This window comes from Orcinus orca, chromosome 13 (assembly GCF_937001465.1).
Source record: "Orcinus orca chromosome 13, mOrcOrc1.1, whole genome shotgun sequence".
In the NCBI taxonomy this organism is placed as follows: Eukaryota; Metazoa; Chordata; class Mammalia; order Artiodactyla; family Delphinidae; genus Orcinus; species Orcinus orca.
In genome coordinates this window covers 47,029,474-47,048,783 of record NC_064571.1, presented here as the reverse complement: position 1 = coordinate 47,048,783, position 19,310 = coordinate 47,029,474, and the positions used below count along the sequence as shown (strand labels likewise).

The 19,310-nt window shown below is 37.2% G+C and overlaps 2 protein-coding genes across 9 annotated transcripts in view; one reads left to right on the top strand and one right to left on the bottom strand.

Annotated features, from left to right (window-relative positions):
• The window catches only part of ASB3 (ankyrin repeat and SOCS box containing 3), a 155,092-nt gene that overhangs the window by 107,694 nt on the left and 28,088 nt on the right, over window positions 1–19,310 (bottom strand). The window lies entirely within an intron of this gene.
• Window positions 1–19,310, top strand: part of ERLEC1 (endoplasmic reticulum lectin 1) — a 36,688-nt gene that overhangs the window by 12,476 nt on the left and 4,902 nt on the right. For 6 of the 7 annotated variants that reach the window (XR_007470856.1, XM_049695976.1, XM_049695978.1 and 3 more), the window contains 2 exons: window positions 9,722–9,883; window positions 13,821–13,880. The exons of the other annotated variant lie outside the window; for it this stretch is intronic. Coding sequence is in view for 5 of the 6 variants with exons in the window: in XM_049695976.1 (XP_049551933.1) it covers window positions 9,722–9,883; window positions 13,821–13,880 (222 nt within the window). In the remaining variant the exon portion in view is untranslated. The remainder of the gene's footprint in view (window positions 1–9,721; window positions 9,884–13,820; window positions 13,881–19,310) is intronic. 7 annotated transcript variants of the gene reach the window in all.

Below are 19,310 nucleotides of genomic sequence, written 5' to 3'. Positions count from 1 at the left end.
TTAGAAGCTTGAACTTTTTCTCCTTTCTTTACTACAGGTCATTATCTCTGGTTCTCTCTGGTTCTGATCTCTTGTGTACTAGTTCTTTCTCTGATTCCTGCTCCTTAAAATGTTGAACTTCCCCTGGTTCTGTCCATAGCTGCTTTCTCTCCTTATTGTACATAGTCTCCTTAAGTAAGCTCATCCATGAGTTATAAATACACATCTGCAACACTGATCTTTCTCCTGAACTCAAATCACAATCAAATAATTAACATGTATTGAGTCTTTACAACTATTATCTAATCCTTACAATAGCATATAAGATTTACTATTATCCACCTTAACAGGTTAAGGAACTGAGGTTCAGAGAGGGGAAGTGACAAGTGATGGGTTAGAGATTAGAATCAAAGTAGTCTGATTCTAGAACCTGTCCTCTTAACCACCTCTCTCTGCTGCTTCTCCCTTTTGATATGCTATCTTCCCTTTTTATCTGCATATTGGATGTATATACATTTTCAGTAATCTCAAACTTAACCATTTTTTTCTCTTTCACACTGACCCTTTTGTAGTCTTCCCCATTGCTTTCAAAGCAGTGTTCTCTACCCAGTTGTCCAAGTCAGAAACGTGAGTCATTTTTCTTATCCATCTCTTAATTCATCTCTAACTCTAATCATTTACTCAGTGCTATCAGTGTTATCCACTGACTGCTTTTCAACTCTGTCCTGTCATTAGTTCAGGACCCCATCATTTTCTAAGACCAGAAACTAATGTCCTCATGCATCTTCTTTCTAATTCCTCCCACACAGCTGATAAAATGTTCTTTCTGAAGTGAACATTTGATTATTTATTTAATCTTTTGGTAGTTAACATGATCTATACCTCAGGATAAAATCATTGCTCATACAATGATATTATCAAAGGAGAGTCAAGACCATTTGTGGGGACTTCCCTGGCAGTCCAGTGGTCAAGACTCCACGCTGCCAATGCAGGGGGCACAGGTCAATCCCTGGTCAGGGAAGTAAGGTCTCACATGCCATGTGGCATGGCCAAAAGATTAAAAAAAAAAAAAAAAAAAAAAGACCATTTGTGATCTACCTTCAGCTTCATCTCTCATCACCATTCCCTTGATCCCAGCTATTTTGAACAACTTAAGAGTTTCAGAAAAGTACCACATTCTTTCCAACCTCCTTGCCTTTGAATATACTGTTTTGCCTCTTCCTCTGTTGTCTTCTCCCCTCCCTCCCTATATCTGATGAACTAATAGAAGGTCAACATGTGTATGCTTGAAGATATGCTTCCAGTGTCACTTCCTTTGCAAATGAGCCATGACTTCTAATGGATTACCCACGGAAGAGATCAGGGTTTCCTCTTCTGTGGTCTTGTGTTTTATTCAGTCCTCCATTATAGCACTTTTATGGCTAAAATTTGTTCTTTTTCCTATGGTTCTTCATTTAAATGGAGGGAAAATAAACTATGCTTTTGTTACTTGGGGTTTCCAGCTCCTTGCATGATACCTGGTATGCTGGGTTAATTAACATTTAACTGCAAAGCCTTCTTCTCCCCTTCCTCTTGGATACTTACTGCGAAAGTATTGCCAGACTCTTTGTGGATGTTGTGAACCCTGCCATTCTGAGAGGAGGAAAAATTTATCTTAAACTTAATCTGCATTTTATTTGAAGTGATGTATTGAAAGATTAGAGATGGAATTCAGTTCTCATCTTCTTCTTGATAGTAGTTTAAGTACTGACAGGTACTTAAAGTCAGCTTGATCAAAATGATTCACAAGTCCAACTTTAACTATTCTTCAAGGTAGAAGTACCAGTTTATTTTTCTTTAATTAATGTGTTTAATCTGCAAGTTGAGAAAAATTATTTTTAAAAAGCTACATATGGAGCGCTACCCACCACCAGTCCCTCCCATCAGGAAACTTGCACAAGCCTCATAGATAGCCACATCAACCAGAGGGCAGACAGCAGAAGCAAGAAGAACTACAGTCCTGCAGCTGGTGGAACAAAAACCACATTCACAGAAAGAGAGACAAGATGAAAAGGCAGAGGGATGAAGGAACAAGATAAAGCCCCAGAAAAACAACTAAATGAAGTGGAGATAGGAAACCTTCCAGAAAAAGAATTCAGAATAATGATAGTGAAGATGATCCAGGACCTTGGAAAAAGAATGGAGGCAAAGATCGAGAAGATGCAAGAAATGTTTAACAAAGACCTAGAAGAATTAAAGAACAAACAGAGATGAACAATACAATAACTGAAATGAAAACTACACTAGAAGGAAGCAATAGCAGAATAACTGAGGCAGAAGAACGGATAAGTGACCTGGAAGACAGAATGGTGAAATTCACTGCTGCGGAACAGAGAAAACAAAAAAGAATGAAAATAAATGAAGACAGCCTAACAGACCTCTGGGACAACATTAAACGCAACAACATTTGCATTATAGGGGTCCCAGAAGGAGAAGAGAGAGAGAAAGGACCAGAGGAAATATTTAAAGAGATTATAGTTAAAAACTTCCCTAACGTGGGAAAGGAAATAGCCACTCAAGTCCAGGAAGCGCAGGGAGTCCCATACAGGATAAACCCAAGGAGAAACACGCCGAGACACATAGTAATCAAATTGGCAAAAATTAAAGACAAAGAAAAATTACTGAAAGCAGCAAGGGAAAAATGACAAATAATATACAAGGGAACTCCCATAAGGTTAACAGCTGATTTCTCAGCAGAAACTCTACAAGCCAGAAGGGAGTGGCATGATACACTTAAAGTGGTGAAAGGGAAGAACCTACAACCAAGATTACTCTACCCAGCAAGGATCTCATTCAGGTTCAGTGGAGGAATCAAAAGCTTTACAGACAAGCAAAAGCTAAGAGAAATCAGCACCACCAAACCAGCTTTACAACAACCGCTATAGGAACTTCTCTAAGTGGGAAACACAAGAGAAGAAAAGGACCTACAAAAACAAACCCAAAACAATTAAGAAAATGGTCATAGGAACATACATATCGATAATTACCTTAAACGTGAATGGATTAAATGCTCCAACCAAAAGACACAGGCTCATTGAATGGATACAAAAACAAGACCCATATATATGCTGTCTACAAGGGACCCACTTCAGACCTAGGGACACATACAGACTGAAAGTGAGGGGATGGAAAAAGATATTCTGTGCAAATGGAAATCAAAAGAAAGCTGGAGCAGCAATACTCATATCACATAAAATAGATTTTAAAATAAAGAATGTTACAAGAGACAAGGAAGGACACTACATAATGATCAAGGGATCAATCCAAGAAGAAGATATAACAATTATAAATATATATGCACCCAACATAGCACCACAATACATAGGGCATCTGTTAACAGCTATAAAAGAGGAAATCGACAGTAACACAATAATAGTGGGGGACTTTAACACCTAACACCAATGGAAAGATCATCCAAAATGAAAATAAATAAGGAAGCAGAAGCTTTAAATGACACAATAGACCAGATAGATTTAATTGATATTTATAGGACATTCCATCCAAAAACAGCAGATTACACTTTCTTCTCAAGTGTGCATGGAACATTCTCCAGGACAGATCACATCTTGGGTCACAAATCAAGCCTCAGTAAATTTAAGAAAATTGAAATCATATCAAGCATGTTTTCTGACCACAACGCTATGAGATTACAAATGAATTACAGGGAAAAAAACGTAAAAAACACAAACACATGGAGGCTAAGCAATACCTTACTAAATAACCAAGAGATCACTGAAGAAACCAAAGAGGAAGTCAGAAAATTCCTAGAGAAAAATGACACTGAAAACATGACGATCCAAAACCTATGGGATGCAGCAAAAGCAGTTCTAAGAGGGAAGTTTATAGCTATACAAGCCTACCTCAAGAAACAAGAAAAACCTCAAAAAAATTTAACGTTACACCTAAAGGAACTAGAGAAAGAAGAACAAATAAAACCTAAAGTAAGCAGAAGGAAAGAAATCATAAAGATCAGAGCAGAAATAAATGAAATAGAAACAAAGAAAACAATAGCAAAGATCAATAAAACCAAAAGCTGGTTCTTTGAGAAGATGAACTTGATAAACCATTAGCCAGATTCAAGAAAAAGAGGGAGAGGATGCAAATCAATAAAATTAGAAATGAAAAAGGAGAAGTTTTAACAGACACCGCTGAAATACAAAGCATCCTAAGAGACTACTACAAGCAACTCTATGCCAATAAAATGGACAACCTGGAAGAAATGGACAAATTCTTAGAAAGGTATAAGCTTCTAAGACTGAACCAGGAAGAAACAGAAATATGAACAGACCAATCACAAGTAATGAAATTGAAACTGTGATTAAAAATCTTCCAACACACAACAGTCCAGGACCAGATTGCTTCACAGGTGAATTCTATCAAACATGTAGAGAAGAGCTAACACCCATCCTTCTCAAACTCTTCCAAAACATTGCAGAGGAAGGAACATTCCCAAACTCATTCTATGAGGCCACCATCACTCTGATACCAAAACCAGACAAAGATACTACAAAAAAAGAAAATTAGAGGCCAATATCACTGATGAATATAGATGCAAAAATCCTCAACAAATACTAGCAAACAGAATCCAACAACACATGAAAAGGATCATACACCATGATCAAGAGGGATTTATCCCAGGGATGCAAGGATTCTTCAATATACGCAAATCAATCAGTGTGATCCAAATGCCAATTTGTGATATTAACAAATTGAAGAAGAAAAACCATATGATCATCTCAATAGATACAGAAAAAGCTTTCGACAAAATTCAACACCCATTTATGATAAAAACTCTCCAGAAAGTGTGCAGAGAGGGAACCTACCTTAACATAATAAAGGCAATATACAACAAACCCACAGCAAACATCATTCTCAATGGTGAAAAACTGAAAGCATTTCCTCTAAGATCACGAACAAGACAAGGATGTCCACTCTCACCACTATTATTCAACATAGTTTTGGAAGTCCTAGCCACAGCAATCAGAGAAGAAAAAGAAATAAAAGGAATACAAATTGGAAAAGAAGAAGTATAACTGTCACTGTTTGCAGATGACATGATACTATATATAGAGAACCCTAAAGATGTTACCAGAAAACTACTAGAGCTAATCAATGAATTTGGTAAAGTTGCAGGACACAAAATTAATGCGCAGAAATCTCTTGGATTCCTATACACTAATGATGAAACATCTGGAAGAGAAATTAAGGAAACACTTGCATTTACCATTGCAACAAAAAGAGTAAAATACCTAGGGAGACAAAAGACCTGTGTGCAGAAAATTATAAGACACTGATGAAAGAAATTAAAAACGATATAAACAGATGGAGAGATATACCATGTTCTTGGATTGGAAGAATCAATATTGTGAAAATGACTATAGTACCCAAAGCAATCTACAGATTCAATGCAATCCCCATCAAATTACCAATGGCATATTTTACAGAACTAGAACAAAAAATCTTCAAATCTGTATGGAGACACAAAAGACCCCGATAGCCAAAGCAGTCTTACGGGAAAAAAACTGAGCTGGAGGAATCAGACTCCCTGACTTCAGACTATACTACAAAGCTACAGTAATCAAGACAATATGGTACTGGCACAGAAACAGGAACATAGATCAATGGAACAAGATGGAAAGCCCAGAGGTAAACCTACGCACCTATAGTCAACTAATCTATGACTATGACAAAGGAGGCAAAGATATACAATAGAGAAAAGACAGTCTCTTCAATACGTGGTGCTGGGAAAACTGGACGGCTACATGTAAAAGAATGAAATTAGAAAACTCCCTAACACCATACACAAAAATAAACTCAAAATGGATTAGAGACCTAAATGTAAGACCGGATACTGTAAAACTCTTAGAGGAAAACATAGGAAGAACACTCTTTGACATAAATCACAGCAAGATCTTTTTTGATCCACCTCCTAGAGTAATGGAAATAAAAACAAAAACAAATGAGACCTAATGAAACTTCAGAGCTTTTGCACAGCAAAGGAAACCATAAACAAGACAAAAAGACAACCCTCAGAATGGGAGAAAATATTTGCAAACGAATCAATGGACAAAGGATTAATCTCTAAAATATATAAACAGCTCCTGCAGCTCAATATTAAAAAAACAAACAACCCAACCTAAAAATGGGCAGAAGACCTAAATAGACATTTCTCCAAAAAAGACATACAGATGGCCAAGAAGCACATGAAAAGCTGCTCAACATCACTAATTATTAGGGAAATGCAAATCTAAACTACAATCACCTCATACCAGTTAGAATGGGCATCATCAGAAAATCTACAAGCAACAAATGCTGGAGAGGGTGTGGACAAAAGGGAACCCTCTTGCACTGTTGGTGGGAATGTTAGTTGATACAGCCACTATGGAGAACAGTATGGAAGTTCCTTAAAAACTAAAAATAAAATTACCATATGATCCAGCAATCCCACTACTGGGCATATACCCAGAGAAAACCATAATTCAAAAAGACACATGCACCCCAATGTTCATTGCAGCACTATTTTCAATAGCCAGGTCATGGAAGCAACCTAAATGCCCATCGATAGACGAATGGATAAAGAAGATGTGGTACATATATACAATGGAATATTACTCAGCCATAAAAAGGAACGATATTTGATCATTTGTTGAGACGCGGATGGATCTAGAGACTGTCATACAGAATGAAGTAAGTCAGAAAGAGAAAAATAAATATCATATATTAACGCATATGTGTGGAACCTAGAAAAATGGTACAGATGAACTGGTTTGCAGGGCAGAAATAGAGACACAGATGTAGAGAACAAACATATGGACACCAAGAGGGGAAAGCGGCGGGGGGGAGTTGGGGGTGGTGGTGTGATGAATTGGGCAATTGGGATTGACATGTATACACTGATGAGTATAAAATTGATGACTAATAAGCACCTGCTGTATAAAACAAATTTTTAAAAAAAGAAAAAACAAAAAGAGCTACAGATGATGCGCTTCCCTGGTGTTGCAGTGGTTAAGAATCCGCCTGGCAGTGTGGGGGACACGGGTGTGAGCCCTGGTCTGGGAAGATCCCACATGCCACAGAGCAACTAAGCCTGTGTGCCACAACTACTGAGCCCTCTTGCCACAACTACTGAAGCTTGCACGCCTAGAGCCCATGCTCCGCAATAAGAGAAGCCACTGCAATGAGAAGCCCGCACACTGCAATGAATAGTAGCCCCCACTCAACACAACTAGAGAAAGCCCACGCACAGCAATGAAGACCCAATGCAGCCAAATAAATAAATTTATTAAAAATAAAGCCACTGATGATAATGCTTTCTAAATACTTAGCATCTTTAGAGTACATGAAAATCTTAGCTAATACTGTAGGATGAGTGATTACTTAAAACTGATCATCCTTCAGAATAATTTTTTAGAAACTTAGTTTATTACACATAACTTTAAAAATGTTGATATTTGGCATATGGTTTGCCTTTTAAGTGTGAATCAAGCTTTACCATAAAGGATTTTTTTTCTTTTAAACACAGTACATATATGGCTATTAGAATTTTGGTTTGATGTTCCACCTGTGTTATTACATTAAATTAATTTGGAAATTACTGGATTTATTAAAAATCTATTTTATGAATTTCCAAACCCTGCTACAAAAACTACTATCATCTTGCTTTTATTGGAGTAGTTTTCCTTAAAAATGAAAGTAGATGTTCTGTCCACAAGAAGGAATAATAAATTGTCATTCTTCTTTTCTTCCTACCTCTTCCCCTTTTCTCATCTGCAGGTTTCACTATGCGTTATTATTCTTTTGTTCACTAACCTTACTATAGGTCTCATATATTGTAAGTAATTACTTTAGTCTAGTGAACCTTAGCTCCTTATGAGTAGTAACTATGTCTGCTGCTTTTTTTTTTTTTTTTTTTTTGCTTTAGATGATCATTTTTATGGGTATCAGTGTCCCAGTATCTTACGTGGTCAAGTACTACATTACAAAATACATCTTCTACTAGAAGATTTATAGCTGATTCACAAAGTTACTTAAAATTGATCTCAGGACTGTTGCTGTTGTAATTGTTGAAGACCCCGTAAGTTTGATGTAAGATTCTTGGGTAGAGCAAAAGAAAAAAACAGAAGAATAGGGTCGGTACTTCATTTTTAATACTCCATACTTAAAATACTGTCAGGAGCATAGTAGTAGGCTCTGAATATAGAAAGAGTTATATGTAAAATTCAAGGTTCTTTCAAAAAACAAGAGGCCATCTTGCCAATCTTTGTTCTTAGTATTGGAGGAGAGAGAGGATAAGGTCATTGGTTTCCAGAGTAACCACCCAGTAAATCCTACAAGCTGAAAAAGAAGAAAAGGACCACAATTGGTCAATGGCAACTACAGCGGGTGAAAAAGGAGTCTATACATTTTACTGTTTAATTTTTTTAAATTATTTTATTCAGTTAGTTGGTACACCCACTTCTTCAGTTCTGGTCTAGATTCATTTCCTCTCTGCTTACTGTGTCACTCCCTTATGTTAGATTCACTTTGTCTGTGGCCTGGGTAATTGCAGCTCCTAACTTGACTCTCCACCTCCAGATTTGTTCTTACCATTCCTTCTTCCCTGCCCATGCTAAAGTAATTACTTAAAAATCTGATCATACCATATCTTTGCCTAAAACCTAAAAGATAATGTCCAAACTTCTTAGCATTACATAGTTTTCAATCTGTAGTGCCTGCTTCTCTCTGGTTTTAAATATCATACCATACCACACATCTTTGCTCTTACCTCTTCTTCAGGTTCACATGCATATGCACGCACACAAAACACATACACAGACATTCACGTAAGTCACAAATTATTAATGTTTCATGAATTAATCAAGGGCTTTCTCTTTGTGAAGTCTTCGTGTTTCAGTTCTTTGTCAAAGTCTACTTGAATCACCCCTACCTCTGTGAAACTGCTTTTCCCTCTACCCTTTCTTTATTAAACTGCAGTTTCCTCCAGGGCAACAACCAGGTCCTGCTACATTTGAGTAATTATAACTAATATTCATATTTGTCCCACTCAGCTCTTTATTAGCCTGTTATCCTTTCTTTACCCATAGTAATCACATTTCCAAAACTAAATGTAGAAACACAAAATCTAACATGTAGCAAAGTACTTAATAAAAATATGAGACAAAATATGTGAAATGGAAATTATCCCTCTATGGGTCACCGTGCCCCTAACTGGTAAATGGAACTAACATTTGCCTAGAGCTTTCTCTATGCTATTAAGTGTTGCAAAATTCATTTTCTTAAAACACATTAAAAATGAGTGGACAGGGACTTACCTGGTGGTGCAGTGGTTAAGAATCCACCTGCCAATGCAGGGGACAGGGTTCAAGCCCTGGTCCAGGAAGATCCCACATGCCGTAGAGCAACTAAGACCATGTGCCACAACTACTAAGGCCGTGCGCCTAGAGCCCGTGCTCCACAACAAGAGAAGCCACCATAGTGAGAAGCCCGCGTGCCACAACGAAGAGTAGCCCCCGCTCGCCACAACTAGCGAAAGCCCACGTGCAGCAACAAAGACCTGATGCAGCCAAAACTAAATTAATTAATTAAAAAAAAATGAGTGGACATTTTTTCCAAATTTTCTGAAGTTTAAAAATAATAATTTAAGTCATACTGAAAAAAATTGTGTGGCAAAGAAGCCCTTAAACATATGTTTATTTAATTTTAGGAAGATATGCAATCAACTAAGGAAGAGAGATTTCCAGCAATCCACAAACCCATTGCTGTTGGTTCTCAGCCAATGCTCACAGTTGGAACAACCCACATATCCAAACTGACAGATGACCAACTCATAAAAGAGTTCCTTAGTGGTTCCTACTGCTTTCACGGGGTGAGAAGTGAACCATCAGTTTAAGTATTTATTCTTACAGCTTTCACTTGTGTGTTATTTATCAAGGGGCATTAGTAGCACTGAAAAAGATTTTTTGTCTATAGAGAAATGGCAGGATTCTGGAAGCTTCCCAATGGACATTTTCTCTCTGCATCTAATTATAATCCAATGCATAGCCATTATATTCTCTTTACTCACAGGCTAAAACTTGATGTTTACTTGACAAAAATATATATACTTAAGTACTTCATATGTGATTCTGGCTAATTGCTGGAATGGGCATCAATGATTGTGTAGCCAACATTTTGGTTATGTAGCAATCACATTTAAAATTTGAGCTAATATCTACAAAGGTTAAATTTTGCCCCTAAGAACTCCAGTGGGAAATACACTTATAAGTGGAATTTTCATTTTACTTTATTTTACCAGGGTGGTACAGTAATTATTCTCTAGTAATGTCTATTTTTTAAAGTTTATCAGTAATTTTTTTTTTTCAGAGCTATCTACGTTTTATTTTATTTATTTATTTATTTATTTTTTAAACATCTTTATTGGAGCATAATTGCTTTACAATGGTATGTTAGTTTCAGCTTCACAACAAAATGAATCAGTTATATATATACATATGTTCCCATATCTCTTCCTGCTTGCGTCACCCTCCCTCCCACCCTCCCTATCCCACCCCTCCAGGCGGTCACAAAGCACCGAGCTGATCTCCCTGTGCTATGCGGCTGCTTCCCACTAGCTATCTACCTTACGTTTGGTAGTGTATACATGTCCATGCCTCTTTATTGCTTTGTCACCGTTTACCCTTCCCCCTCCCCATAGCCTCAAGTCCATTCTCTAGTAAGTCTGTGTCTTTATTCCTGTTTCACCCCTAGGTTTTTCATGACATTTTTTTTTTCTTAAATTCCATATATATGTGTTAGCATACGGTATTTGTCTCTCTCTTTCTGACTTACTTCACTCTGTATGACAGACTCTAGGTCTATCCACCTCATTACAAATAGCTCAATTTCGTCTCTTTTTATGGCTGAGTAATATTCCATTGTATATATGTGCCACATCTTCTTTATCCATTCATCCGATGATGGACACTTAGGTTGTTTCCATCTCTGGGCTATTGTAAATAGAGCTGCAATGAACATTTTGGTACATGACTCTTTTTGAATTATGGTTTTCTCAGGGTATATGCCCAGTAGTGGGATTGCTGGGTCATATGGTAGTTCTTTTTGTAGCTTTTTAAGGAACCTCCATACTGTTCTCCACAGTGGCTGTATCAATTTACATTCCCACCAACAGTGTAAGAGGGTTCCCTTTTCTCCACACCCTCTCCAGCATTTATTGTTTCTAGATTTTTTGATGATGGCCATTCTGACTGGTGTGAGATGATATCTCATTGTAGTTTTGATTTGCATTTCTCTAATGATTAGTGATGTTGAGCATTCTTTCATGTGTTTGTTGGCACTCTGTATATCTTCTTTGGATAAATGTCTATTTAGGTCTTCTGCCCATTTTTGGATTGGGTTGTTTGTTCTTTTGTTATTAAGCTGCATGAGCTGCTTATAAATTTTGGAGATTAATCCTTTGTCAGTTGCTTCATTTGCAAATATTTTCTCCCATTCTGAGGGTTGTCTTTTGGTCTTCTTTATGGTTTCCTTTGCTGCGCAAAAGCTTTTAAGTTTCATTAGGTCCCATTTGTTTACTTTTGTTTTTATTTCCATTTCTCTAGGAGGTGGGTCAAAAAGGATCTTGCTGTGATTTATGTCATAGAGTGTTCTGCCTATGTTTTCCTCTAAGAGTTTGATAGTTTCTGGCCTTACATTTAGGTCTTTAATCCATTTTGAGCTTATTTTTGTGTATGGTGTTAGGGAGTGATCTAATCTCATACTTTTACATGTAGCTGTCCAGTTTTCCCAGCACCACTTATTGAATAGGCTGTCCTTTCTCCACTGTACATTTCTGCCTCCTTTGTCAAAGATAAGGTGACCATATGTGCGTGGGTTTATCTCTGGGCTTTCTATCCTGTTCCATTGATCTATATTTCTGTTTTTGTGCCAGTACCATACTGTCTTGATTACTGTAGCTTTGTAGTATAGTCTGAAGTCAGGAAGCCTGATTCCTCCAGCTCCATTTTTCGTTCTCAAGATTGCTTTGGCTATTCGGGGTCTTTTGTGTTTCCATACAAATTGTGAGATTTTTTGTTCTAGTTCTGTGAAAAATGCCAGTGGTAGTTTCATAGGGATTGCACTGAATCTGTAGATTGCTTTGGGTAGTAGAGTCATTTTCACAATGTTGATTCTTCCAATCCAAGAACATGGTATATCTCTCCATCTATTTGTATCAGTTTTAATTTCTTTCATCAGTGTCTTATAATTTTCTGCATACAGGTCTTTTGTCTCCTTAGGTAGGTTTATTCCTAGGTATTTTATTCTTTTTGTTGCAATGGTAAATGGGAGTGTTTTCTTGATTTCACTTTCAGATTTTTCATCCTTAGTGTATAGGAATGCCAGAGATTTCTGTGCATTAATTTTGTATCCTGCTACTTTACCAAATTCATTGATTAGCTCTAGTAGTTTTCTGGTAGCATCTTTAGGATTCTGTATGTATAGTATCATGTCATCTGCAAACAGTGACAGCTTTACTTCTTCTTTTCCGATTTGGATTCCTTTTATTTCCTTTTCTTCTCTGATTGCTGTGGCTAAAACTTCCAAAACTATGTTGAATAATAGTGGTGAGAGTGGGCAACCTTGTCTTGTTCCTGATCTTAGTGGAAATGCTTTCAGTTTTTCACCATTGAGGACGATGTTGGCTGTGGGTTTGTTATATATGGCCTTTATTATGTTGAGGAAAGTTCCCTCTATGCCTACTTTCTGCAGGGTTTTTATCATAAATGGGTGTTGAATTTTGTCAAAAGCTTTCTCTGCATCTATTGAGATGATCATATGGTTTTTCTCCTTCAATTTGTTAATATGGTGTATCACGTTGATTGATTTGCGTATATTGAAGAATCCTTGCATTCCTGGAATAAACCCCACTTGATCATGGTGTATGATCCGTTTAATGTGCTGTTGGATTCTGTTTGCTAGTATTTTGTTGAGGATCTTTGCATCTATGTTCATCAGTGATATTGGCCTGTAGTTTTCTTTCTTTGTGACATCCTTGTCTGGTTTTGGTATCAGGGTGATGGTGGCCTCATAGAATGAGTTTGGGAGTGTTCCTCCCTCTGCTATATTTTGGAAGAGTCTGAGAAGGATAGGTGATAGCTCTTCTCTAAATGTTTGATAGAATTCGCCTGTGAAGCCATCTGGTCCTGGGCTTTTGCTTGTTGGAAGATTTTTAATCACAGTTTCAATTTCAGTACTTGTGATTGGTCTGTTCATATTTTCTATTTCTTCCTGATTCAGTCTTGGCAGGTTGTGCCTTTCTAAGAATTTGTCCATTTCTTCCACGTTGTCCATTTTATTGGCATAGAGTTGTTTGTAGTAATCTCTCATGATCTTTTGTATTTCTGCAGTGTCAGTTGTTACTTCTCCTTTTTCATTTCTAATTCTATTGATTTGAGTCTTCTCCCTTTTTTTCTTGATGAGTCTGGCTAGTGGTTTATCAATTTTGTTTATCCTTTCAAAGAACCAGCTTTTAGTTTTATTGATCTTTGCTATCGTTTCCTTCATTTCTTTTTCATTTATTTCTGATCTGATTTTTATGATTTCTTTCCTCCTGCTAACTTTGGGGTTTTTTTGTTCTTCTTTCTCTAATTGCTTTAGGTGCTTTTTAAAGTTTATCAGTAATTTTTAATTTTGATTTTCAACCATATTATTGCTAGTACAGTTTTTTTTAATTATATGTATGTCAATCACTGTCATGCGGCAGTATTGAGACAGACCCCAATATGCCTTTCTCTGTACTATAACTTGATCTGTTTCCTTTCCTGTAGGGTGTTGGTTGGTGGAAATATGAATTCTGCTATGGCAAACATGTACATCAATACCATGAGGTATAGAACAGCGTTTATATCACTCTACCACTAGGCGGATTAAAGTTTCAAAAATCTTTTGTGGAAAAAAAAGGGGTGGGGGTTGGTGTTACTTTTAATTATAAGATGATTTTAATATGGAAATATTCATCAAAGTGTCTCTAAATTCTAGAAAATGGAAAACTTGGTGTCAGTTAAGACTAAGTCAATCATCTTAAAGTAACGTTATTTATTAACTACTCAGATTCTTGTATTACTATGAGCCTGGAGGAATAATAAACTACAGTGACTAACCTCTTTAGCTTTGACCAAGAAATTAGTCATTGTTATAACTCATCGTTAAATTAAGTGAATGGTAACTAGAGTTAGTAAAATAGGATAAATACAGCAGGTTTCTCAACTAAAAGAAGGTACCATATCATCTAAGCTTAAAATAAAATAAGTTTTAAGATTAAATGCACTGGCTCTTTATTCATAATTTCATAAATCAGTATTCTCCTATACTTGAGCCAAAGCTGCTTAAATTCTGAAATTCAAGCCCCAGTAGTTTTGTCATTGTTGTAGTTTGTTTAGTAAGGTAATCTACTAGACATGGAAAACAAACATTAATAAATATTGATCTGTTTTAAAAGGCTCTTTTTATTCCCCCAAATAAATAATAATGGGTAATTAGAAAATACTGTATTTGCCTTCTTGAGATGTTTTGAGCTGATCTTAAATTTCAAGATGGATCATAATGGGAAAGATCAACTCACTTTCCACAAGTAAATCACTCCAAATTTATGAGGTGTCTGTAAACTAGAACATTTTATTCTTCACTTAAGCCTGAGATATTCCATTTTACTATGCTTTCCATTTATTCTTGCTGCTTGGATGTTTTACTTAATTTTTTTATTAATACAAAAAAAAAGTGTCATCTAAGTACAGCCCAGATAATACCCAGTGGCTTTTTTTCATATAATTAAAGGAATATATGCCAGAAATATAGAATGAAAATAAAATTTTCCTCCACTGTTGTCCCATTTTTCAAAAGTAACAGCTGGGGCTTCCCTGGTGGCACAGTGCTTAATAATCTGCCTGCCAGTGCAGGGGACTCTGGTTCGAGCCCTGGTCCAGGAAGATTCTACGTGCCACAGAGCAACTAAGCCTGTGCACCACAGCTAATGAGCCTGAGCTCTAGAGCCTACAAGCCACAACTACTGAGCTGGCATGCCACAACTTCTGAAGCCCACGTGCCTAGAGCCTGTGCTCCACAACAAGAGAAGCCACCGCAGTGAGAAACCCGGGCACCACAACAAAGAGTAGCCACCACTCGCCGCAACTAGAGAAACCCTGTGTGCAGCAACAAAGACACAACACAGCCAAAAATAAAAACAAACTGAAGGAGAAAAACCATATGATCATCTCAATAGATGCAGAAAAAGCTTTCGACAAAATCCAACACCGATTTATGATAAAAACGCTTCAGAAAGTAGGCACAGAGGGAACTTACCTCAACATAATAAAGGCCATATATGACAAACCCACAGCCAACATCATTCTCAATGGTGAAAAATTGAAACCATTTCCACTAAGATCAGGAAGAAGACAAGGTTGCCCACTCTCACCACTATTATTCAACATAGTTTTGGAAGGTTTAGCCACAGCAATCAGAGATGAAAAAGAAATAAAAGGAATCCACTTCAGAAAAGAAGTAAAACTGTCACTGTATGCAGATGACATGATACGATACATAGAGAATCCTAAAGATGCTACCAGAAAACTACTAGAGCTCATCAATGAATTTGGTAAAGTAGCAGGATACAACATTAATGTACAGAAATCTCTGGCATTCCTATACACTAATGATGAAAAATCTGAAAGAGAAATTAAGGAAACACTCCCATTTACCACTGCAATGAAAAGAGTAAAATACCTAGGGATAAATCTACCTAAGGAGACAAAAGACCTGTATGCAGAAAACTATAAGACACTGATGAAAGAAATTAAAGATGATACCAACAGATGGAGAGATATACCATGTTCTTGGATTGGAAGATCAACATTGTGGAAATGACTATACTACCCAAAGCAATCTACAGATTCAGTGCAATCCCTATCAAACTACCAATGGCATTTTTCACAGAACTAGAACAAAAAATTTGACAATTTGTATGGAGACACAAAAGACTCTGAATAGCCAAAGCAATCTTGAGAAAGAAAAACAGAGCTGGAGGAATCAGGCTCCCTGACTTCAGACTATACTACAAAGCTACAGTAATCAAGACAATATGGTACTGGCACAAAAACAGAAATGTATCAGTGGAACAGGATAGAAAGCCTAGAGGTAAACCCACGTACCTATGGTCAACTAATCTATGACAAAGGAGGCAAGGATATACAATGCAGAAAAGACAGTTTCTTCATAAGTAGTGCTGGGAAAACTGGACAGCTACATGTAAAAGAATGAAATTAGAAAACTCCCTAACACCATACACAAAAATAAACTCAAAATGGATTAGAGACCTAAATGTAAGACCGGACACTGTAAAACTCTTAGAGGAAAACAGGAAGAACACTCTTTGACATAAATCACAGCAAGATCTTTTTTGATCCACCTCCTAGAGTAATGGAAATAAAAACAAAAATAAACAAATGGGACCTAATGAAACTTCAAAGCTTTTGCACAGCAAAGGAAACCATAAACAAGACAAAAAGACAACCCTCAGAATGGGAGAAAATATTTGCAAACGAATCAACGGGCAAAGGATTAATCTCCAAAATATATAAACAGCTCCTGCAGCTCAATATTAAAAAAACAAACAACCCAACCTAAAAATGGGCAGAAGACCTAAATAGACATTTCTCCAAAAAAGACATACAGATGGCCAAGAAGCACATGAAAAGCTGCTCAACATCACTAATTATTAGAGAAATGCAAATCAAAACTACAATGAGGTATCACCTCACACCAGTTAGAATGGGCACCATCACAAAATCTACAAACAATAAATGCTGGAGAGGGTGTGGAGAAAAGGGAACCCTCTTGCACTGTTGGTGGGAATATAAATTGATACAGCCACTATGGAGAACAGTATGGAGGTTCCTTAAAAAGCTAAGAATTACCATATGATCCAGCAATCCCACTACTGGGCATATACCCAGAGAAAACCATAATTCAAAAAGACACATACACCCCAATGTTCATTGCAGCACTATGTAGAATAACCAGGTCATGGAAGCAACCTAAGTGCCCACAGACGAATGGATAAAGAAGATGTGGTACATATATACAATGGAATATTACTCAGCCATAAAAAGGAACGAAATTGCGTCATTTGTAGAGACGTGGATGGATCTAGAGACTGTCATACAGAGTGAAGTAAGTCAGAAAGAGAAAAGTATCGTATATTAACGCATATATGTGGGACCTAGAAAAATGTTACAGATGAACTGGTTTGCAGGGCAGAAATAGAGACACAGATGTATAGAACAAATTTATGGACACCAAGGGGGTAAAGTGGCAGGGGTGGTGGTGATGAATTGGGCTATTGGGATTGACATGTATACACTCTTGTGTATAAAATGGATGACTAATAAGGACCTGCTGCATAAAAAAATAAAATTCAAAAAAGAAAAAAAAAGGAGCAGCTGATTCGGGGACTCTGGCTCACTCAGGCCGGGGGGAGGGAGGGGGTTCAGAAAATAAATAAATAAATAAATAATAAATTTTTAAAAAGAAATAAATTTTTAAAAAAAGTAACAGCTGTTAACTTTTTCTTAGCTAACCCACCAGAAGGGAACAAAATGCCTATATGTAAATGTTGATATAACCCTTTTATTTATACAGAAGGGATATACTAAATGCACTGCTCAGCACTTTTTCTTTTCACCTAGTATCTTGGAGATCTTTCCATGCCAGCAACAACTGATCTTATTTTTTTCAGCAGGTTCAGAGGATTATGTCTCTACCCACAGTATATTTAGCCAGACGTGTATTGATGAGCCTTTGAGTTGTTTCCAGTTTTTGCTGTGACAGCATCTTAGTGAGCATTTTTAAATAGTTGTGTTTGTGAACTTTTGCAAGTATATTCATAGGGCACATTTCTAGAAATGTACTTGCTAGGTCAAAATGTATGCATACTGAACAATTGCTTTCCAAAGGGTTGGACCAGTTTACATTTCCATTAACAATGGCTGTTTTCGTATACACTTGCGAACACTAGGTTTTATCAAACTTATTTTAGTCAAGGTCATGTAACCTAGAACTTTTTTTTTCTTTTCCTTTTTGTTTAAATTTATTTGGTTGCGCCGGGTTTTAGTTGCAGCATGCGGGATCTTCATTGCTGCATGTGGGATCTTTAGTTGCAGGATGCGGGCTCTTAGTTGTAGCATGTGGGATCTAGTTCCCTGACCAGGGGTCGAACAGGGGCCCCCTGCATTGGGAGCACTTGACCACTGGACCACCAGGGAAGTCCCTAGAACTTCTTGAAGAACTCTGGTAGGAGCTTTGGGAGACAGAAAAATAATAGTAGCTAACAAATATAGTGCTTACTGTATACCAGGCATTGTTCTAAGTACTTTACAAATATCAACTCATTTAATGCTCGTAACAGTTGTAAGAGATGAGTATTGTTACTCCGAGATGAGGAAACTGAAGCAAAGATTTAGTAACTTGCCTAAAATCACATAGGTAGTAAATGGTGAAACTAAAATTCAAACCCAGGCACTCTTGTTCCATATCCAACCTCTTGATTCACTGTGCAGCTCTAATCCCTGTCTCTCTAGAAATTTACAGTGTAGTTGCTAAAAGAATGTTTAATGGCTCTCCCACTAGGCAATAAGCTCCACTGTAGCAGTGGCTGTGGCTGTTTCCTTTGCCTCTAAGTGTTTTTAGTTCTACTAATCATATGTATACTCGTGCCCAGCATGGTCCCTGGCATAAAATATAAAGAAGAAAAGGAAGGAAAAGGAACGGAAGGAAAATGAGAGAGAAGGAAGTCCACATACAGGACAATATATAGTGCATCGTGTCAAATGAGTAGTGTGAAAACTAGTATAACTTGAAGGTTTGCATTTTAAAGAGTAGCATGAAGATAGGTTCAGTGTGGCTACAGGGTAAGAGATAGAGGCCAAATATTTAAGTAAGAATCACAGTAGTATGTGGTTGTATTATCTAGGTATGAGAGATTAAACTCTTAGTTGGGGGTGAGATGTTGGCAATGGACATGTAGAGAAAGAGTGAAGCCAAGAACATTTCCAGGAAAATAATTGACAGGACTGATAAATGTAGGAGAGAAAGGAAATAGAAGAGTCAAAAATAACTACATCAGGGGCTTCCCTGGTGGCACAGTGGTTGAGAGTCCGCCTGCCGATGCAGGGGATACGGGTTCGTGCCCCGGTCTGGGAAGATCCCACATGCCGCGGAGCGGCTGGGCCCGTGAGCCATGGCCACTGAGCCTGCGCGACCGG